Source organism: Melospiza georgiana, chromosome 3, assembly GCF_028018845.1.
Source record: "Melospiza georgiana isolate bMelGeo1 chromosome 3, bMelGeo1.pri, whole genome shotgun sequence".
Taxonomy (NCBI): Eukaryota; Metazoa; Chordata; class Aves; order Passeriformes; family Passerellidae; genus Melospiza; species Melospiza georgiana.
In genome coordinates this window covers 89388979-89412884 of record NC_080432.1, presented here as the reverse complement: position 1 = coordinate 89412884, position 23906 = coordinate 89388979, and the positions used below count along the sequence as shown (strand labels likewise).

Sequence of the window (23906 nt, the reverse complement as noted above, 5' to 3'; positions counted from 1 at the left end):
GGGAATAATGGAGACATTTCTAGAGAGTCTGACAAAGGAAATAATGACCAACACTCAGTAGATCTTTTTGACATACAGTAAGAGTAGAGAGGATGCTCCTAATTTCTGACACAGAAGCTTTTTTCCTCGCTTTTTTTTTTGCACATATCTACACAAGTAATTGCATAAAGTGAATTTGTCACACCCATTCTTAACAAAGAGCACAAATTAAGTGAGGATTGCAAGACACAGAGCAGCTCCAGCTCCCTGAGCATGTGCAGATTTTCCAGCTGTCATGCTGAGCACATTCTTCCTCACTCACTTTACCCATCTGTGAAATTAAGATAACAGTTGTGGGCTTACTTTACAGAGGTAGTGACATGAGGCTTAAGTAGAGTTCACTGTAATTAATCGAATACTTTAAAGCAATTAAGAAGTTAGCTGATATATCATTACCTAAGCAAGATTTTAACTTTGATAAATATGATTATAAATTCTATTACTAATTTTCAGCGTTGCTCTCAAAGCAAACCGTATTCAGAATACATATTTCACAAAGCTCCTTAATAATGACTCTGTGCAATCTACCCTTGCATCCACAAGAAATGCATTCTTTTAAAATTTAAATTAAAATATGTATGTTCTTAAGATTTTATAGGCTATTACATATACTAAAACACAGCATATACTTTATGCTCTATATGGACACACACATAAAAAATTTACATAGACATGGACAGATGCAGCAAGCAGGTCTTTCCAATCAGTAATTATACAGGGTGGAGTGGCAGGGGAAGCAAAGAGGGGAAAATACTGAAACAAATTTCTCCACTGAGCAGACAAAACACAAGACAATACTCTACAAAGTGGATTTGGAACAGAAGGGACCACAACTTCAAACTAGCATCACCAATACCAGTAAGTATGTTCCAGAGGACAAAGTCAGAACTTCTTAAACAGCAAAGGTGACCCATAGATCAGGGTAATTGTGTAAGCAGTGAAAACCAATTAAGGACAAAACTCAAATCTTTCTCCTGGCATCATTTTATCTAATTCTTCATTAAGCGTGTAAAGTTCAATCCTCTTTTTCAAAATCCAGACCTATCCCAAAATATCTCAAGAAAACCATTTGCTTTCATCAGAAGCTGTCAGAAATCACGATATCCTTCCCCAGTAGTTTTACACCTGCAAACAAAGACTATCCATATTAAAACTGCAGGGAAGGTTTACCTTTTCTAATATTAAATTTAAAGTATGATAATTCAAAAATCTTAGAATCTGTATGCAGGATCTGCCCTTTTGTCTATAAAGTAATTTGTGGAATAATACTAGTGTTTGTTATCACACAACAGGGCTACCAAGTCCTAATATAACTCTTCATCATATTAAAAACAGTATTAATAGTATTAATTAATATTAATAACTCATTGGAACTCAGTAACTTAAATTACAAGTTGACAGATACATAAATACCATTTCTACATGTCCTGTAGAAATCCTGTTTTTAATCTCTACCATCAAATTAAACAGTGCTTCTCATTACAGACTTTGATTAAGGCTATACCAGCATTACACTTAAAAACTGTTCTGAAAGGTATTAATAACCTAGTTACTCAAATTCTAAGACTCTTTAAATTCAGTGTAAGGTTACCTATTCCATCACTCATCAGAGGTATACAAAGGACCAAAGAGTAACGCTCTACAGCCTTTCTTAAATAATCTGAGAAAATATTGTATTTACATGCATGCTTTGAAATGAAGACAATCATGTTTCTTTTGTATGCTACTGGCTAATCCTGTGGATACTTGTCAGTGGGCTAGAGAGCCAGACACAAAAAATTTGCAGTAACAGTGGTATGCCATTTACAGCTTCCAAATCCAGAAAAACAAGCAAACAAGTATATTTAAAAAATAATGAGTTTCTTGAAATTAAATAAATCTGTTTTCAATAGACCATCTCCTATAAAAATTAGGTTTAAATAAAATTCACAACTATGGCATTCTTGTACCAAATCTGTATCTAACTCATAAATGAATGTTCTCTACAGATGACAGCTTTCCATTATAAGCAATACAACTAGTTATCCTTCAGTGACAGTGAAACGGCTTTTAATCACAAAATCTTACAACTACGTATGTAAAACAAAATTTAAAAAACACCTCACATCCCCCACCACAGAAAGCCACTACTGAAAATGTTGTCTTGCTGTATTTTCCTCTGAGATAAACAAATGTTATTCTATAAGCAAAAGATTACTTTGAAAGTGACCAAGTTACTTGTATATTTAGCATAAGAGAAAAATGTCTAAATAGCGTATTCCTTACTCACTCTTGAAATATAATTTTACTACTAAAATTCCCAACTTACCATAGGAGCAACCATCAGCATTACTCTCAAGATTAACCACTAAAGTCAGAGCCCCACACTTCCTATGTATATATGTCACCAGTTGAGTAAGTAGTAGTTTTTACATCATTCACCTGTTTAAAAATTTACCATCTCACACATTCATCTTCTGCTTTTCTCTAGCCTGGTAAGTGCATGGAAGAGAAGAACTGGGGGGCCATTTTATCATCTGGCTTTAAATACATCTTAAATCTCTCTTTTCAGTGGTGATTCAGTAGCTGTCACTGTGATTGTAACACTAGCACACGGACACTACTGTATCAATGAACTCAATACAAATTGCCTGAAGTTCTCCACATACTATGCAGGGACTGCCATCTTTCAGTCTCTGGAGATGGGAGCCACGAGTTTGATCTCTTTTCAAAGGCACATACCAGGGCACTGTAAATCCTACAGCTAAGGCACTAGGATAACACTACTGGACAAAGCTTTATAGAATGTCTCTGGATACTGCTTTTCCTTCTTTCCACACAAAGATAATTACTTAAGAATTAAAAAGAAGGTAAAACAAAAATCAGCAGCATTAACACAAAGAACCCAGAGTATTGAGAAAAATTCATGAATTTTAACTTCGTGTTCATAGGACAAAGCAGAGAGGAGAAAGAAAGTGCAGTACAGTAATCTTGTCATATGAACCAAGGGAGAATTGTTTTTTTTCCCAAAAGCCTTACAAGCAAAGAAAAAGAAGTTACAACTGTCATTCAAGTTTTTCTATGGATTACATATTTAATATGTAGATTGGATCCAGCTACTCATCGTGGTACCATCCCACCCATCCTCCACCCTTCACATAGCAATGCTGTGCTGACCAGAGTGAGGACGTGTCCTGTGACTCCCTTCCTTAGAATCAAGGTATCTTGGGAGGTCAACAGCCTAATTTCCATACCTCTGTTCTCAACCTCACACAACAGTCGCAAGGATCTCCCTTCCTATTTATAATACTATGCAAAAAATAGCCAGTATTAAGCCTCATGAAAACGTGAGAAAAAAAATCTTAAATGATTTAACAAATAGAGAGGGAGAAAAGAATTAGCCAGGCATGTTTTAGTAACACAGCCGGAATGCATTGATTTTATATGCCCTGCCATAAAATATAAAATATTTTATATTTCTATATTCTATTTCTACAGCCTAAAGATACAGCAGTATGGTGTTTACAGCTACACTGATTAAGTATTTTTCAAAATTAAAAAAAAATCAAAAGGCAGATACTTTGGGTAGACCATAAAAAAATTTCCCTAATATCCTCAGGATTCAATCTTTGAAGCTCTTCAAATGAATACTCAACTTAATGCATTATTTTTAGTGCCCAAAGGAGATACATGCAGCCTAGACTGAAGTGTAACAGCTAAAATTCATGCTTTACAGATTATTTTTCCCCCTGTATTTTAAATGAAACTATTATTAAATCAGGCTACCTTCTTTCATAGAGGTAATAGCAGTCACAGTAATTTCAGTAAATTCCCTACCAATTAACTGTAAAACAAGATATTCTCAGCCACAACTCCTCCAATCTGAAATCAGCCTTTACTCCAACTCTAGATTGGATAAGGCACTTTTTTATTTCAGGTATTAGCAGAATGCAGCAGCTGACCATTTCAGCTGTTTTACAGATGAAATATTCCACTCATGTGAAATGCTTCATTCCTCCCCAATGACTGCTCTTCCAGGTGACTTTTTAGTGGTATCTTTGAATTCATATTCTACCCATCACCTAAAATACCCTAAAGCGCAACATGAACGTTCATTGCATTGCAGTTCAGTGTCTTACTAGCACAGCTTACCTGCAACCCTCAGCAGGTTTGCCAGTCCCAGGAGCTTAGCAGGCTGTTTATAGTTTGTTGACATCTGAGCCAGACAGTCCTTGATGAGACTGAGTCGATCGGAGCACAAGCGCACTGTTGAAAGGAGAACTGGTTTAGAGACTGCACAAATGAACTTGACTGCTGTGTTCCTGCTCAAACAGCACAGGGCAGAAGGACTGCTGGGGAATATAAGAATGCAAACACAATCTGAAAACTAGCTCAAAGCTGCTTGCATGCAGATCCTCAATTATACCTGTAAACAGAAAAGTTAAAATAACACCACAGGATATCCAGCTCCAATCATTAGCAAGTCAGGCTGTGAAGGGAGCAAAAAGAGAGAACTGACCTGAATGGAAACTCTTTTTTGTTTCATGTTTTCACATTCACTCTTTTAAAATGTGTACAATTAACTGATATACTTTTATACTTTTTTTTTAATTATAATTTTTGCAATATCCCGTAAGACTGCTAATACAGGCATTAACTTTTGTTTAGAATGTTGCAAGTAAGATTTCGTTTATTTAGCATGGACAAGATACATCATACAGACTGAAAGAACTGTCATTAGCAAACGCTTCAGCTCTTTTTAATTTACTTTAAAATTTCCTGAGGAAGTGGAAGGATAGCTTACAAATCACAAGGTTCTTTCAACCATATCCTGAGCAGCTTATAATCAGTACTGTGTTAAAAAAAAAAATACCAAGAATTAAACAACTATTTTAACTGCATAATTTAATATCATTAACTGATTCAAGTGCTCTATTTAGCTCATTAGTGGGTGGCTAACTTCAGGCTGTTGCTCTAAAAGGTGATGCTTTCATACTATGCAAGTTCTCAGAACACAGAGGAACAGCATGCAGATATCCCACTTAACACTCAGTAAGAGTGAATGGCTGCATGGGGATAAACTCTGCATTAGCATATTGGGCTTAAAACAGGATATTAGGCCTCTAAATAAGAGCAAAGACATATTAGTATAATGAAAACTGTTAATTCTGGAAATTAGACTAAAATGAACAAGAATGGAAGAGCAGGAAAAGGTCATCTTTTTAGTTTCATTTTTAATATTCTATCACAGGCATATATTAGTATTCATCAGGAAAATGTTTTCAGTCACTGATTATTTAAGCAGGAATTTTTAATACATTATATAACTAAAAGTAATCTGATATAATACTGTGGGTCAAGCACTTAAAGATGAACTTGTCTTCACATTTTATTTTAATACCGAGTCTTCAAACCCAATTTTATTACAACATAGCATAATGATAGTCCATAAACTTAAACTGTTAACTTTGCTAAAATAGAAGTGGGGGAAGATCTACAGACAACTAAACACAGAACTGCAAACAAAAGTCTATTGCTAAAAGACTATTGCTGCAGCTGATCCTCAGTGCTACTTTAATGACATTCTATCAAAGTAACAGATCATTTAAAGGCTTTCATTAAAACTTGAAAACATAATTTTAATCTTATTAGATTAATTTGATTTACATGAAAGATATTGAAGCAAGGATGTCAGGATCATTAATGAAATTACATGCATGATTTCACATATTCTAATTAATCTAGATCAGTTGTATTACACATTCTGTTAATGCAGCATTATGTCACTACTTTTTTTTAAATGATATCTCCATGTCCACATCAAAACAAGTTGAAGAAAATACATGTACCCTTTTAAAGGCTGAACAAACAGACTGAAAAATAATTTTTCTCTAGAAATCAACAGACCAATACTGCAAGATCTAAAAATCAGACACTCTCAGTCCAGAAATGTTAATATTTCTGATTATAACATTTGGAGCATCAATTCACTTGAATAAATACTTGGAAAAAAACAGAACAAAAAGGGAGCACCAAAGTAATGTAACAACTGCTGCTGAGAACATCTACTTCATTTTCCATGATATGGAAAGTACCAGAAGTGCTTTCCATAAATCCCAGTATTTCTCTGCACAATGCCAGAAGCAAAACATTATCTATCATCAGCACATCTCATGTCTTAGTGCTCATCTCTGCCAGTTCCATGAGTAGGGTTCATGCAATTTCATTGTACATAATCATAACTTCTTTCCAAACTTTGTCCAACACCTTTCCGTTCCACTGCAGTTGGAGCTACAAAAGATTTCGTTTTAGCACAGAATCTGAAGAAATACCTTGCAAAAGTTCACTTCCACTGTCATTGGGTTTTATATACTTCACAATGAAACAGCCCAGTGGAGACATGAAAACTGCCTGACAAGAAGTACTTCTCTCATACCTGTTATTTTAAAGCACACAGCCAAGTGCAGATTATTTGGTAAATAAAAAATGAGCTGAATTTCTGTTCAATCACCAGGAGTTTCATATACTTGATATTCTATTTTAAAGTTGTGCTAAAAGTCAAAAAAACAAAGACACCATATGCAAATATTTTTCTTACCTCAGAAGCTAAAAAATTCTATTAAAAATATAGTTTTTCTATGTGCCTGTAAACTGCTTGGAGGCAGTATATGGACTCTTTATTTTAATCATAGCACACTTATGTAATAGTAACTATTTCTCATGCATATTTATGCCTATAATTCAAGTAATCATATGAAGAATAAAATTAAGCAGTACCTTGCAGCGGTAATATTTTCACACCAAACTCTTCCAGGTAACCCAGAGCACGAATGAGGTCCAACTCCTCCTGAACAGCACTTGGACTGTCTTCAATAAGTTGTAGACAACACCTAAATAAGAACAAACACATTTTTCTGAAGTCTGAGGAAAACATTTTAAATTAAACTTGTGGGAGAAGCTAACTGGTGAGTAAAATAAAACAAAACAACCACCAGCAGAAATTAAATGTGCTTATGAAATGTCAGAATACTAAGTGGTTTTGTAATGCACATGTGAGGTGTTTTGATACAGTTCATCTCTTATAGCTGGCTAAATGTTTTAATGAATTTCTATTTTGGTATAGCCTTCTACTGGTTGTTATAAGCACATCCCCTAAACCCTCCTGAATTTAGATCTGCAATGAATTTACAGATGATGTTGAAGGTTTATGTACTTAAATACATAATTATTTTGGGAAATATTTCTTCTACCACTATAGTGTTTTGGTATTGCCATATAGTAGAAGTTATAAAAGCAAAACACTGTAAAAAATTAACAGAAGTGAAACACTAAGAGTCATTGTCACAAATTCAGTTTCCTCAACTAGGTACAGAAAATAAAACAAAGCTTATTAAAAAAATAACAAAAACCTCACTAAATTCCTCTGAGGATGAATTAATGCATGAAATTATTAAGAGCACATTATTCTAAATAGAGTTTTTAAATCATATGAATAATATATTCTTGCAATAAGCTTTTAGATAGTTTTTTTTTAAATACAAGCTGCATTCTGGTACAGTGTAGTCACATGTAGTTTTACTAATGCACATTAAACAAAGAAAACGAACATGCAAAATCACAGAATCATAGAATGGCCACAGGTTGGAAGGGACTTTAAGCATCATCTAGTTCCAAATCCCCCGCCATGGGCACAGACACCTCCCACTAGACCAGGCTGCCCAAGAGCTGCTTGAACACTTTCAGAGATGGAGAAGCCACAAATTCTGGGGAGAATCTGTCCTAGTGCCTCACCACACTCACAGTAAAGACTTTTTATTAAACATCTAAATTAAACCTGGTCTCCTCCATCCTGAAGCCATTTCCTCTTGTCCCACTACATGCCTTTGTTAGAAGTCTGTCTTTTTTGCAGGCTTCCTTCAGGTACTGGTATTTAGGTCATCCCAGGGCCTTCTCTCTTCCAGGCTGAACAACCCCAAATCTCTCAGATTTTCCTCACAGGAGTGCTTCATCCCTCTGAATTCACTCCAACAGATCCACGTCCTCCCCATGCTGGGACCCCAGGGCTGGGTGCAGCCCTGCAGGTGGGGTCTCACCAGGGCAGGGCAGAGCAGAGGGGCAGAATCCCCTCCCTCCCCTGCTGCCCACACTGCTGTGGATGCAGCCCAGGACACGTTTGGCTTTCTGGGCTGCAGGGGCACATGGCTGGGTCATGTCCAGCCTCTCACCCACAGCACCCCAAAGTCCTTCTCAGCCAGGCTGCTCTGATCTGTTCATCCTCCAGCCTGGAGTGACACCAGGGGTTGCCCAGATCCTGCTGCAGCACCAGCACTTGTTCTTGCTGAACTTCATGAGCATTATGAGCTTCAAGCCTTGAGCTCGTCCAAATGGCAAGTCATCTCATTTTAAATGGCTAAAATCACCATACACATTAGATTAGGAAAATATTTGATTTGTCCAGCCTGCCCTATTTTGTCTCCACTCGTTAATTAATAAACATTTAAAATCAAAAACAAAATTGCATGTTAGCTGAAAATCCCATCTGAATCCAGCAGATTTTTCAGGCATATTAACAAATACTTCAGGCTCAATATTAAAATAGGAGTGGAATAGAAGAACTACAGAGAAGCTGGAATTGTCTGCCTGGGGAGGTGGCAGAGTCACCATCCCTGGATGTGTTTAAAAAAAAACTGGATGTGGCACTCAGTGCCATGGTTTAGCTGAGGTGTTAGGGCATGGGTTGGACTTGATGATCTTAAAGGCCTCTTCCACCCTAGTGATTCTGTAAATACATTCTACCTAAACCAACTCGTACACAAAGGCAACTAGGAGACCTACACACAATAATCACTCACAGAAACTCAAGTTACCATGAAACAACTGATTGAAGGTAAATCAGAGGAGAACCAAAACATGTTATTAAACAGAATAAACACAGGGTCACACATTCATAGCAAGTATTTGAGCTAAATGTATTTTGAAATATCACCATAAAACCTTAAGAGAAAAGCTGGTCACAGAACCCTTAGGCATTAAAGGGGTCTTTAAACTCTTTGCATGAAAAGCAACACTACTCTGTATTTCCAGAGCCTGCCTATGAAAAACATTCCCAACAGAAGACTGGGTGGGGGAGTGATACTAGCAAATAATGCTATGACAACATTACATCAGTTGTGTTTATGCATAGGATGGTTGTAAAGGTACCTGGCCAATTCCATACAGCTATCAGTCAAACTGGTTGAAGAATTGAAATATTCTCTACCAGCAGCCAAAACCAGTTCAATGCTTCTGGCATAGCTGACTCGGTACTGTGGCTTCCCTTTTGATGAACTTGGTAGATCCACTGACCAAACACTGCAGTGCATCATTTGCCCAGCCAGGTGGATATTGTCAACACTGCTTGAGCACAGGAGACTTTCGGTGAATATCTAAAAGAAAGAACAGTAATTGAAAAATCTGCAGGAGCAGTAGCTTCAAATTGGCATCTGTACTGTATGGCATTAAGCCCTTTGAATACAAGGATATTTGAATCAAAAGAATATATTTAGTCCAAGCAGAAAACCTAACTTCTACCAAGGGAAGTACTTCTACAATGAAGTAAAGCTAAAATTAACTAGTAGCTAGTTTCTATTTGCTGGAAGTTAAAAAAAAAAAACCCATATCAACTGTCTTTTTACAGTATGACTTAAGACACCAAAATATACCTACATTCTCAGGTATTAATACAATGTAAGAATCTGGAAGGGCAGTTCATTATTAAGACCTTAAAACCAACAATGTAAGAGAAGAAATTCTGTATTCCTAAAGTAACTAAAATTATTTAGAACTGAGTATATAAGCTGTTTTTTAAACTTCCATCAAGACTATCTTCAAAGAATGCAAACTCATATAATGCAGCATCTGCCACAAAACACCTGATTTATTTCAAGGTAGAAATTCTGCCCAATTTAAGACACTCAACCTCAACTCCTTAAAAAAATTGGTTTTTTCTTGAGCACAGTCATTACTGTGCTAATGAAAAGGACCATAAAAAATGTAATCATTTCAGAAATACCACAGCTGCAGCAGTATGGCCTTTATCAAAGGTTTAAAAGTTCATAAATTCAAGAGGATAAATGAATCATAGAGCCAAGGTTGGAAGGGATCTCAAATGATCATCTGGTCCAATCTTTCATGGAAAAGAGGGCATGAAGGAGACTATTTAGCACTCTATCCAATCACACTTTATTTCAAGATACTTCTTGTCTAGGAAGACCCTCTCCAAACCATATCATGCTCTGGGAAAGGAAAACAATTCAGTGGTTCTTAAAGAACATCACACAAGTGGATTATCTTCCATTTCACAACATACCAGCCCTCAAGGAACAGCAAGAGATGCAAAATATCATAGCTGACGCTTCCCCCTCAAAGATCACACACAGAACATTCACCTCTTTCAAAATTTATGAAGCCAAAAAGACAGAATTCACTATGCATGGAAAAAGAAGAGAGCAAGCAAGCATCATGCTAAAAATAGCCAAACCTCACATGGGATTGCAAATCCTTACTGCCTCACCAATTTATCAATTTTGAAGTCATCAAAGTATAATTGCATATGACAGCACTACATTTAAAGCATTTTCAGCACTCCTACGTAATATTTTTTTCCAAAACCCTTCATTGCGTTTCTTGTTTAATCATGTTTCAGAGTTAAAAAATAATGTTAATAGAAAAATTACATTAAGATCTGAGTAAAGCAAATGCCTTATTTGCAGAGTACGCTAGTATTACAATTTCTTAACATGCACTTTCAAAAAAATTCAAGTACCCTAAATTGTAGCCCACCAAAAAAACATGGCTATTAAACATGTTGCAGTTTTTCTAGCCATGCAACTACAGAAAAGGAGTGATTTTTCTTATATAGAAGTTGAATAGCATTGTCTTTTTCCTTCCTTTTTTTTTTTTCTGATTTGCTTTTAAAACTTCTGCTAAGAGCTAATCAGAGGGGTAGACATAAGCAATTAATTCTGTAAATTGCAATAAAACATGCTTCTCTATTGATATAAACACTAATTATAGGTGACATACTAATGCATCTGTAATAAATTGCAGTACATTGAAGTGAAAATGTAAATAAATAATATATGTCACAGCAAATTCTACATCTGTCTAACAGCAATCTTTTGCAAATACTGACATTGGTTTCGACTTTATGCACATGCAAGGGTTTTTACCTTCATTCAAATTAAATTTCTCATCTCACATAATTTTACTTCAATTGCAAGCAGCAGAAAGTCCATAATCCTATAATGATCTTGGATAATATCATCAAACCAAAACTCCATGTTTAAGAAATGCTTGAGTGAAGATAACATTTTATTTTCATTAGTCTGGAGTGTTTATTGCTAAATACATTTGTACGCAGAATTACAGGCTATGTAAGAAAATCTCACAAAGTTGACTCAACTTTTGAAAAAGTTGAATTTTAATAAAAGATATACATAGTATTTATTAGAGGAGCTTTAGATAAAATGAATAAACACCAGAAATTTTTTACTTAAATAAAATACTGGGGAAAAAAAGGCAGTAGGCAACCAAGTAATAACACAGAAAAATGTATTTAAACCTGTGAACAACAATATGAAATAAGAATGTGTAGCTTACTTGGGACATAAGCCAGGAAGAAGACAAAAAACTCACCTCATAGCAAGTATCTGCATGTAAGCACCTATACACTTTCTGCTGCATGTCCAACATATCCTGGAGCAATTCCTTCCACTGCGCCTCACCAACGGACGGTTGCCTACAAACATTTTTTAAAATTAAATACTCGCTTCTCCAATACAGCTTCAAAGAAAAGCAGTAGATTTCCATCACCAAAAATATAAGTTTTCTAAACTTTATTTCAATATTTAATTAGAGTTTTAACCAGAAGTGATTCAAAGACAGAAGGCTTTTAATGTTAATGAATATTAAAACAGTATCTGTGAGATAAAATGGTTTGAAAACAATGCAATACTCAAAGTTCTTTTTTTTGTTTTCTGTGGGATAAGACAGGGATTTAAGCCATCTTTCTCAAAATCTCCCAAGTAGGTATTGATAATGGTCCACAATACATCAGGAAGTTGGGAGTGCTATCTTCCTGCTGATCTGGGAACTGCAGGGCAAAACCAAGTCTGTAACAGCAACTGAGGCTCATTAAACTGCTGTTCATTGTAGGCAATCTCAAAGGACTAATCAATGGCATGCAATCACAGGAGAATAAAGCTGTAACTTGATCTTGTTTCTTAAAATTGAGTGGTATTCAGGTTTCTGACCCTCTGGATCTATGAATCTCTGCTTATCCACAAAGCTTCAACTTCTTGTGCTCTACCAAAACTTTTACCAGTAAAAACACTATGAATGGTTTTTGACATTATCGTGAGCCTTTCAGATTAAAAAAAAAGACCTTTTTAAATTGCATGAGCTAGTTCCAGCTAATAGTGATTTTCTCATGTGGCATTAGCTTTTACTTTGGCAAAACAAAGGGTCTCCAACAGTAGTGGAAAAATCAACATTTTTCCTACAGAGGCATTGTCTTGATCTTTCTAAAGTGAAGTTTCTAAAGGTCTTAAAAAGCTTTCAAACTACTAAAAATATAAATAACACTCTACCATCACGGAAAACTGTTGTGCATATTTGCTTTAAATAAGAAAGACAAATCACCCACAGTTTTCCATGATTCAAAAGTTTTACCTGCTTATACCAAAAGCCATTTAACAATTCATACGCATTTGAAAGATAAGTTAAATGAAAGATGAGTCAAACTAGACAAACTGAAAAATTACACTGGGAATATATTCTACTGGTAGAATCAATACCTAAAATCAATAAATTACCCTATTACAAGGATTCCAAGAAAACATGCCAAAAAAACCAAAGAATTATTTTACAGATTCTACACTCTCAATAAAATTCTAAAGGTCTTAAAGGATCTTCTTTACAATATGTTAACTTTCACAGTTCATCATCCTGCAGTATTTTGCAGCCAGTATGCATTTTAAGCTTGTTTACTTACACATGAACATACTAGAGCAGGTTTGAAGGCAGGCAGACATTTTTGACTGTGGAGAATGCAGCCAAAACACTAATCACATTAATCACCAGCTCAACAAAAGTGTTTATGTACACTGCCTGCAGGGTGAACACCACAGCTCCCTGCTGCCAGGAAGCAGGCAGGCAGGCTCTGTTACCTCAGTGCCTTCCCCTGCTCTTGCCCAGTCCCCCTGGAATACTGGAATACTAACTTGCGAGCTGTGTGCCTGGTCAGCCTGACCATCAGCTTCCGAGCCTCCTCGGCGCTGTCCCTGGTGTCCTTCACAAAGGAAACCGGCTTCTGCAGGCCGTGCTTCTCCAGCAGCTCCGCCACGCTGCAAACACAGCCAGCCCTTCAGAGCCCTGCACAGCTGAGCAGCTGCTGCTGCAGCTGCAGCACTCTGAAAGCTCTCAAAACATGCACTGCAAATGCAAACAGTCCCAAAAAATCCCTTACAGTATCAACTAGCCACAGTAACGTCACCTACGTTTTTTAAAATATATTACTACTACTGGATGGTAAACATATACCGCCAATACTTGATGACACACCTTCACAGTTTTAGTCTTTAATCACTCAAAGCATTATAAAGTACCAAGATCAAAACAAATACCTCAGGTTACCCTTTTCCTCCTCACCAAAAACACCCCACCAAAAATAAAACAAGCTAAATAAAAAATCCCCAACCAAAGAAATTAAAAAACATCCCCAACAAAGCTCCCAACAAAAAAAAAAAACCCACCAAAATAAAACAAACAAAAAACCCCCAATCAAACAAATAAAATAATCCCCAACAAAGCCCCCCACAAAAAAACCCCAAGAAAATGGACAAAACAAAACACAACCCCCCAACCTTTTATTCCAAGAAAAGTATCTCAGAGATGTATAACAGTCAAATAGATATAACCACTCAAAATGTCTATGTTCCAAATATAAAAACCAGATCACCTTGTTGACAGCATTAAAAAAAAAAGGTAAGTATTTTTTCCGGTTTCTTATCATAAAGAGTTCCTGGCTATGCCTAGTGGTTTCTGTAAGAATACACTATTTATTTTAGCAAAATTAAATACCTAAGAATTTGTTCCAGTTCGTCTACTTCATCATGAAGAGTTTTAGTTTTATCTGTTTCAGGCCTGCAATGATATCACACAATTAAATATATACATATACACATACTCCTTATCATTTCCTCTTGTAATTCATATTACATAGATATGAAGATAAGCAGTCTGACTCCCGGATTAAAATCAAATATATGTTTACCTGCAAATATTAAAACTGTTAGGCTACTTGCTGTAAAGACAATTAAAATCTAGAGGGTCCCCCTCAGTCTCCCAAGAGCAAAGGTCTTCCTTCTTCCTTAAGACTTTTCTCAGGCTCTCTCTTCCTTCATGTAAAAGATACTGGAAGAATAGTTTGCACCTCACAGATCACAGGATATCTCCTCTTCAAGCTTTCCCTTTCTTGAGCATTACTTGTCCCTCAATAGGTTTTTCTATCTCCCCTCTCTCACAGGGACGTATTGCTGCTTTTAAGTTAAGTGCAAGATGCCACGATTGTAACAAAACCAGTAAGACAGCACTAACATTTGGTCTCAATTCATCAGACTGTAAAAGTCTAAGAAACAATACAGAAGCCTTGGTCTAGGCTGCTACTTTAACCTCTGTTTTGCTGCCGTAACTGGTAGAATATGCACACAGAAGTCTATAGATACACACATTACAGTCACAGCAGCCCAGAGGTGATCAGAATATTCCAGTAACTCTGTCTATCCTTTAGTAATTTAACAACCCTTTTTAAAGCATTAATTAACATCCATATTTAATATTTCTAAAATATTTACAAATAACTAGCTGAAAATGTTTACCCATATCCTCTTTGTGGAAGGCATTCCAAAATATCATAACAGAGAGAGAGCTGGTCATCTCGCTCACAGCTGTAAATACACTCCAACGCCGTAATCATAAGCTGGTCCTGATCAGGAATAATTTTTGGCTGACACTAACAAGAAAAGAATGTAAACTGGTTTTTATTTCTCGCTTCTAATTGAACAGTTAACTTTCTTTTCAATATAAAAATATGTGTACTCCAAGTAAATAAATTGTCTTAGGTGCAATTAGAAGGTCTCTTGCTAACAAACTGGTAAAGTCACAACCAGAAACTTATCTTGGCTAGTTTTCTGCAGTGCAGACACTTGAAAGAACAGTGGTATGCCATTATACCCTTTCTGAATTTGAGAAGTGGAAAGGGTGCAGGACAGAGGAAGGCAACTGCTGCAAACATTTGTCAGACTTACTTAATATGTACAACAGTACCAACATACATAAAAGAGCTGTGGTTGTGCTTTGCTGGCTGATTTCTGTCCATACACTCATTGCAATAGCATGCAAATATGTGCATGTGTGCTCTGGAATAATTATTTAAGCCAAAGAAACAGCATGAAACACTCACACAGAAGGCAACTTCAACCCTTACTCATTCATCTCTCACCTCAATTCTAATGGCCCCCACTTTATTCTTTACATTTGCTGTGGAAGGCAGGAGAGGGGGAAGTAACTTGAAATCTACTCCTAGTAAAATTCCTCAAGAAAAAAAGTGACATCATTAAACTCTTTCATATCCACTTTTTATAAAGGAAATATGCCAAGAATTTACTTCAAACAGGTCACCAGGAAATTGCTTAGAAGAAGAATCAATTCAATAATTTTTATTCTACTAGGCTAGAATCATTATTGCATTAGTTTGACAGTCTCATCAAAGACAGTTTAGCTGCATTATAATTTATGGCAAAACCTTTCTATATTTTCAAAACATAACAAATCTTGGGTCCAAGAAAATGAGAAAGATTAGAAGGATGATCTGACTTAGATGAACTAACTATTTCTGAATTCATCTCTCCAGGACAAGAATTTCCAAAGAAACTAGTAGAATCATCAGCAGAGCTCTTTACTTACATCAGGCTTTGAATTCTGAAATATCTTCAGAGGTAGAGTCAAGTCCTCCTTTGCCAATGTTACTAAGTATTCTTTAAAAAGGGTATTTGCAAGACCAGGGGACTGGTTTTCACAGCGGTGGAGGAAAGGGATCATCCACTGATAAACATTCTTCACATATTTTTCATCTGAAGACTGGAAAGCACAAAGAGTTACAGAGAGGAAATCTAAGAACAGGTCCAAAACAATCAGGAAATGCAAAAAACAAATGGAACTTTTTTTTTGATCAATATAACTGAAACAGTTATCTTCACCTATCACAAACAGATTACTACATCATGAAACACTGAAACAATCTTCCTGCTACCCAATGGCTTGGGGAAACTGAGCAGAACAGGAGGAAAGGCCATTATGTGAGGAAAGCCTGCCTTCCTCCTGCAGCTTCAGAATGAGTGAAAGACCATGCAAGCATGTCAGAGTAGCACTGCCTTCTGCAATTCACAAGAATGCAAGATAGAAAAACAAGTCATGAGTGGCTACATAAATCCAAAACCAAAACCAAATAAACAACAGAAGACCAACCCACTCCCCCCCTCAAAAAAAACCCAACAAAACAACAAAGAGTTATATTTAATTTCTGAGTACTTTCCTATTTTCCTCTGGTGCTTATGTGTTCTTCTTATGTGTTCTTCAACTGAATTTCAGATCCCTGTTCCATCTCTAGCTATTTTGCAACCCTTCCAAGAGGTCTTTTTCTATTCTGAAATTCCATGCTCAAGCTCAGTACAGAGACAAAAACCACACATCTGGTGCAGAGGCAAATATAAAAATTTCATGATAATATTTAAAGACACCAAAAAACATCCAAGCAACACATTCAATGTTGTATTTGCAGCATCATCAAGCGTTACACTGAAGATCCTTAAAAAATAGGCCAATGAAAAGGCAAGCTTTCCAAGTAGGATTTATTAACATTGAGTCCTCAGCCAGGGATAAAGTGGGTCTTTGAGAAAACTGAGCAAATTTAGCTTTTTTTTAGAAAGGAAAAGAAATAAACCCTACTACCAAAAAAAAAAAAAAAAAAAAAGAGCATCTTTATATACAAAGGATCCAGGGTAATCTGAGTTACTGGATTTCAAGGTATACTTATTGATTTATTGAAAATACTTACATTCTTCATCAACAGTCTCAGCTTCTCAATGTCCTTCATCTCTAAAAGTTCCTTCAAAGTCAAAGTTCGATCACCATCAGTCTCATAAACCACTGTCTCAAGGGTGATCAGATTGTCACAGAGCACCTGCAGACCAGGAATGTTCCTCTCCATGCCAAGACGAACAAGGGACAGAGCACAATCAACCTGAAAAATAATTCAAAAAACACTGCTGTACAACTGTTTGCCAAACACCACCTTCAATCTGAGTCCTTTCTGTGCATCTATTTTATTCCCCTGTTGCTTAATAGGTAATTTGAAGTTCCTAGAAGTTTTTGTGGACTGCATATTCTTAAATGGATTGCCCTTCTCAGCTTCATGAAGAGCACACAAAATGCTTAATCTTAGGGGATGATATTGCTAGATCTTTTTAACCAAGATGCATGCATTTAACCAACCATCATATAGAGACATGTAAATTAGAACATTAGTCCTTCTGGAGATTACACAGCTCATCTCACCATATGGAATATGAAGGATTGCTCTAAACTAAGACAATCAGGTAACTGATGTGCAATATGACTTTTCTAGCTGACCATGATTTAGTAATTTTAATTGTTGCATTTTACATCACGAAAAACAATGACAGTCTTTCTCCAGTGACTGAAACTACCTTCATATGAAAGGTTCTGTTTTGATTTCAAAGGACACTATACTGGCTGTAAATATTCAGCAAGGCAGACATAAGTCTTGAAGAGCAGAATGCAATGTAATTTGTATGTTATATAATTTAACTGATCCTTAGAAGTTGCTTTCATTTCCATACCCACTGATTGGTTGTTAAGATCACAGGCAACCATGATTAAAAAGAGCCCTGGTGGAGTGCAGACTTGTGGAACAGGAGAACCCAATAATCAGAACTAACCTATAGTGATACTTTCAGTCACCTTCCTTTTCATGCAGCTAAATTGGCTTGAGAAGCAATAAAATACCAGAGCACACGAGTGATGAGCTCTGTTCTTATGTGCAACAGAGCTTCAAACACTTTTAACATTTAAAGAAAATCAAGCAGAAATAAGCTGCATAGTAGTCCCATAGAAACACAAAAAACTGCCAGGAAGAAATCATGACAGTACCATTTACTGACATGAGAGTGACATGTGTGACAGGCATGTATCAATATACACAACACAGCAGCGTGTGACAGGTCATAAAACACATTCCCAACATGCTGTGCACAACTTTCCCTCCCTCAATTGCAAACATAAAATGCAATGGGAAACACTTTTCATGGATTACAAAAGAGCTACTGTCTGCTATGGTAAACCAGAATCTAGTGGCTTCCTTATTTATTTCTATGGATTAATTTGGCTGAGTAAACTTTAGAACAAGCCTAAGTACACTGCAGAAGAAAAAACAAGTACTTCAAAAGCCATAATCAAGTTGAGACAGAGTGTACATTACTGAAGGAGAAGTGTCCTATTAATATGCATAAGACTGTTAAGGATTCTGTTGAAGAAGGCTGCTCAGCCATCATTTCCTCTCTGCTATTCTCACCTGCATTGCATATTCTTCAATTTCCTGTGCTCTGCTCAAATACCAATCTGTGACGAGATCTACAGAAAGGTCAGTAGTCCTGTACTTCAGTAACTCAGGTTGTTTTTCATACAGAAACTGGCCTTCATCTTGCAAAGTCGGTTCAATAACCATCCTTAAAAAAAAATAAGTATATGTTTAAGTATATACTTATCTACCTATTTTTTTTAACATCAGTCTTTTTCCTAAAACTTCTGAAAGAAAATTATACAATCAACCTACCATAGTGAGTGTTAGATTTTGTCAGCAAAGGAACTACTAAAAGATTCTGAACAGGAGAGAGATCATGAAAGAAAGAATCCTCTCTACTGAACTAGTAAGAGAATTCAAACATGTGACAGATCGTGAAAGAGAACACTCTCTACTGAAGATCCAGGTTTGCACAACCTCTGCTTTCCATTTGGCTCAGTCAGTGTCCCTTAGAAAGCTGAAAAAACAAGTTAGTGTGTACAAAAATAGTGGGTCTTTTTGGGTCAATTCCCACATTTTAAGAATTAGTAAACAAATTCTTGCTATTTTTGCTTTTATATATACTTACCTGCATTCTTGTTTTTCACACCAGTCTTCTTCACGATGTTTCTGCTCATTCCAAGGAAGAACTTTCAATGTCCCCTTCTTGTAGCTGTTATGACAAAAAAGAGAAGCTTTACATAATTTTATGTCCTTTTAATTTTCTATGGCACTCAAGTAATGGAATACAAAGCATACAAAAATATTTCAGTGAATTCATAAAAGGCATGTCAGTCAATTACAGTATCAATTATTTAAGATTCATTACTTCTTAGGGCAGCTTTAAAAGTATGGTTTTCCCTGCATGTTATCCATACAAACCCATATTCTACCTATATCATTAAAGAGCAAATAAAAAAGATTAATAAGTTTCCTTACTGACCATGCTTTAAACAAAGGAAAAAACTCATTATATATTTTCAGAGATTTTAGCATTTCACACTAAGTATTCTGACTTCATACGCTGTCACAAGAGACTGAAATGAGTAAAAACCTATGATATTCACAACCTAAAAAAAAAAATCATTCAAATTTTAGCACAAATCTTCATACTGAAACTACATATGTCCTGCTGTGCTTATCTCAAGTTTAATCTGAGTTTCTGACTACAAGCTTCTACAATGAAACACCTTCTAAATACTGAGGTTGAAGGGGAATAAAACCTGTTTAAGATGCAGGTTAAGAACATCACGGATTATTACTAGAATGATTAGTTATGGCTTGGTGTAGAAGGCTAGCTGTTTATGCAGCATGAAACACTAGAAAACCATGTCAAGCTATGCAGAACATAAACCAATGGGGAAGAGAAGAACTTTATATGTTCTGGCACTTGTAGAAATAGAAAACAAACCATGTACAAAGTAGAGACATTAGAGGTGCAGCATACCGAAACAATACGCTATCTTAAATTTAATTCATTTTTCCCTCACCCTGAAAATAAACAGCAACAGCTATACTACATAGGCCAGCTCTATTTATAAACTAACAACTGACTCAATCTTCTCATCCCTTGAAGAGCAGCACTGTAACTCAGTACCTTAAAAATAAACAGAACTCCAACCAACAAATCAATTTCACAATACAGGAAGAGTTGAAACAATAAGCTAAAAATCAGTAACTCCATCCCGTTTAGCAACAGCCATTAAACTCACTGAACAAAGCAAGGCATGGCCATAAACTGCCCTGCCCCATACACATCTCACCCAGAACACTGGTCACTCTTTTCTTTCCCTCCTCTGTGCATTAGCAAGCAATACATTATGTTTTAACACAGTCATTCCAACCCTCCAAATTATACATGCTGTAGCAATCCAACATTAAAATTATAGAGACAGGTTTGCAGATTATAGAAGTCAAACAAATGAAGGAGTGAGGATGGAAAACTGCCAATTCCTGTGTCAGAGCTATAGTAACACCTGCTTTCAATTCTAGTTCACCTGAACAAGATACTCTATGGCTGTCTTTATAATTTTGGACCATGTAGCAACATCATTAAAAAATAATTCATAACGAAAACTCCAAACTAACATTTATGGTGTAAACAGGAATAAAGCAACTTTCTTATTTTTGAAAGATTCATCATCAGCCAATACATTTTGGGGATAAGAGGTGCTGTAGTTGTTTAAATCTTAAATAACATAATGTTTAAAACTGACTTCATAAACTAAATTAATACAGTCATATTTCAAATGTCATACCTGAGAATGTTATTATGGAAGGCCCAGCTTGTAGTGAAAAAATTTTCTTTATCAGCTGAAATGTCAAATACCAGAAAAGCCAAAGTGTGATTAATAATGTCTTCCAAAATATAAAATCAAGACAGTACTAGCAGGACTTGATATTTCAATGATAATGTTCTCCTTTTCTGTGTTCTATTTAACAGAAAAGAAAGCAGAATAAAATTTGTCTAAGACAATTTCATATTAGCAAACTTTTTCTCATTCCCAGTAAGCTTAAGAAGACATTTGAAGGGAACGTTTGTTGGTTGGCTGGTTATTTTGTTTGGGGAGGCAGGGAGTGTGAAGGTGGGGAAAAGATTGGGGGTAAAATTAAAGCAAAGTGCAAAGTTATACACACAGCTGTAACAGCATGGAAATTATAGAGGAAAATGCAGTTGCTCCTCCATGCATGGAATGAGGTCAGTGTGCCTGATTTCCCCCATGCAATAGGTGCCAAGGGGGCCTAAATGAAAGGTGGAGCAGAGTGTAGACACCAAGGCCAGGCTCTGCTGAAATCCTTGTAGAGAAGGGAATTCAGCAGTACTTTTTAGCTGGTAAATCCCAGAGCAGCTAAAACCCAAAGGAGATAAAGGAAGATATCTTGCTGTTGAATCATCAACCATGGGAAAAATACTCTCCTTGGACTGGTGCATATTCCCATCCCAACATTAAAAAAGTATATACCTTTATACTAATTTCTTCCTTAAACGTAAAGGAATAGCATAGAAGAATGGGGAGAAGTCAGGAAAGACTCCATCACAACTTCTGGGATCAGCCAATGGGCTGAACCTGTCTTCTCCCCCACAGGAATGTCCACTGGGTAAGAACCATGTTCTGTGCACACCAAACGAGAACTTTGAGCTAACTTTTGTTAGGGAGTAGAGCTACATTATGTGATGCATATTGCTTTGAATATGTTTTTGCAGTCAGATACTATCACCAGCAATCCTTGAACCTTAAACTGTCACAATTTTATTAATAAAGAGTGTTATTCCATAACGTGCAAGCCTGAGTCCTTCAAGGGGGCTGTCAGCCACTGGCAGCAGGGAACTCACTTGAATAAGGGTGTGCAGACCCAGGAGGGGTCTCTGTTTGGCACAGAACTGCCCTCACACTTAGCACCACTCCATGAAGAGTCCCCATAATGAGACACTGACAGACTGGTCTAGCATGAGGCTTTCAGACTGATCAAACATGAAGGGTTTGAGGAGACCTCCTGTTTTCATGTGACAGAGGCCTTGTTTGGTTTTTCAGTTGGTTGGCTTGGTTTGGGGTTGTTTTGTTGTTGTCATTCTTTTGGGAGGAATTAAGTGGGGTTTTTTAATATTAACATATCTTCTTAATGGGAAAAAAGGTGCTTTTATACAGCAAACAGATAAGGGCTTCATTTCAGCAGCTGTTTCAAATGTCTGCAAAACTGTACCAGAACTACTATGAGAGAATAACATTAAGAGAAGATTTTCAGGTAACAATTCCAATTTCACATTACAGATAGCTTTTTCCTCCGACATTAGCTTACAAACTAATGTCTTAACTATTATTCTGTCCCCAAAATTTGTAATGTACTTGGTTAAAATTATTTGATGTAGTCAAGTCCTACAGGCCCATTTGAGATTATTTCTTTATTAGTAAAACAACAGAATATCAATTTTTTTTTATAAACTTTCAGGGGCAAGAAATATTCAGCTTCTGGCAAGGACCAGCTGGCAATAGAAGCTCTAAAAGCAGCCTGAGGGCCTGAGCAGTTTCAGAGGCTGAAGAATCAAAAAGCAAAGAACATGCACTAAATCCTGCCCTTCCCTTAGTCCCATTCCTACCCACAGCTCCACTAAGAACAGCCCAAAGAGCATCAAGGAACCTGTAAAACAAGGTCTGACCCTCTGTCAGTTTCTCTCACTCTCCTCTTGGCTGAGTCTCCACCACTGAAAGGTATTTGGAAGACATGGAGGTGTGCAGTAAAGAATATAGTTCAGAGGTGAACTTGGTGGCGTTAGGTTTGAAGCTGGACTTGATCTTAAGAGTCTTTTACAAAACAACCTATTCCATCATTCCACTAAAGAGAACACAAACTATATCCCTACCCCTCTCTTCCAAAATCTGGCTTTTGCAAGAGTCTCTGATGCCTTTACCTGACAGTAGAGCAATTACTTAGCCAGTAAGTAAATAATTACAGCAAGACTCCTTAAGAAAATTGTTGCACATGTCACTTATTGTATTTACTCTGAAAGCAAAGTCTTGTTCCCAGTAGTCACCTGCACTTTCATGACTCTCTTCAGTAAGAGCTTCCCACCTAAATAAATCTTGCTATCTAATCGCAGAAGCCCAGAAGAAATTTTCTTTGGTTTAGGTGTTCTTCCAGTGGTTGCTTTGGTTGTTATTGAGAGAAAGAAGTCATGCAAAATAGTAAGGAAAGAGGTGCACACATTTCATGGGTATTTAAACTTCAACATTTTCCTCTTTAGACTAAAAAATTATGTGAAAAGAAAATTACTACAAATAAATAAATACAGATATTTAGAATGTAAATTTAAAACCACCCCTGCATGAATGAGATCTGTATCACAAGGAGCCAGAATATCTCAAAATACACACACACAACCCTAATGCTACAATCCCCTCCATATGAGATTAGAAAGAAAACAAAAAGAAAAAGAAAAAAAAAAGAAGAAAGAAGTTAAAGAAAACTCTAGTGACCCAAGCCTGTCCACTGCCAAATACCACATTGAACATATTCTTCATAATTTTGCTGTCACATCCAGCATACTTGCCATAGATGTGGTGGAGTTCCATCCAGGACATATAGTTCCAAATAAGAAGTCATTTCTTTACAGATTCAGTAGCATAAAAGGCTTACCACTAAATTTGGCAAAACTTGCATATTTTTAACTGGGTTATGTAATAATACAAATTACACATTTCTAACCTCCAAT

The 23906-nt window shown here is 36.4% G+C and overlaps 1 protein-coding gene across 1 annotated transcript in view; it reads right to left on the bottom strand.

The window, feature by feature from the left end:
- The window catches only part of NBAS (NBAS subunit of NRZ tethering complex), a 160057-nt gene that overhangs the window by 96700 nt on the left and 39451 nt on the right, over positions 1-23906 (bottom strand). Inside the window, exons 22-32 of the mRNA XM_058020301.1 lie at positions 19287-19370; positions 18710-18863; positions 17174-17359; positions 16024-16197; positions 14937-15070; positions 14140-14202; positions 13281-13403; positions 11695-11797; positions 9220-9443; positions 6796-6908; positions 4171-4284 (exon numbers count right to left, since the gene is read on the bottom strand). Coding sequence (XP_057876284.1) covers positions 4171-4284; positions 6796-6908; positions 9220-9443; positions 11695-11797; positions 13281-13403; positions 14140-14202; positions 14937-15070; positions 16024-16197; positions 17174-17359; positions 18710-18863; positions 19287-19370 — 1472 coding nt within the window. The remainder of the gene's footprint in view (positions 1-4170; positions 4285-6795; positions 6909-9219; positions 9444-11694; positions 11798-13280; positions 13404-14139; positions 14203-14936; positions 15071-16023; positions 16198-17173; positions 17360-18709; positions 18864-19286; positions 19371-23906) is intronic.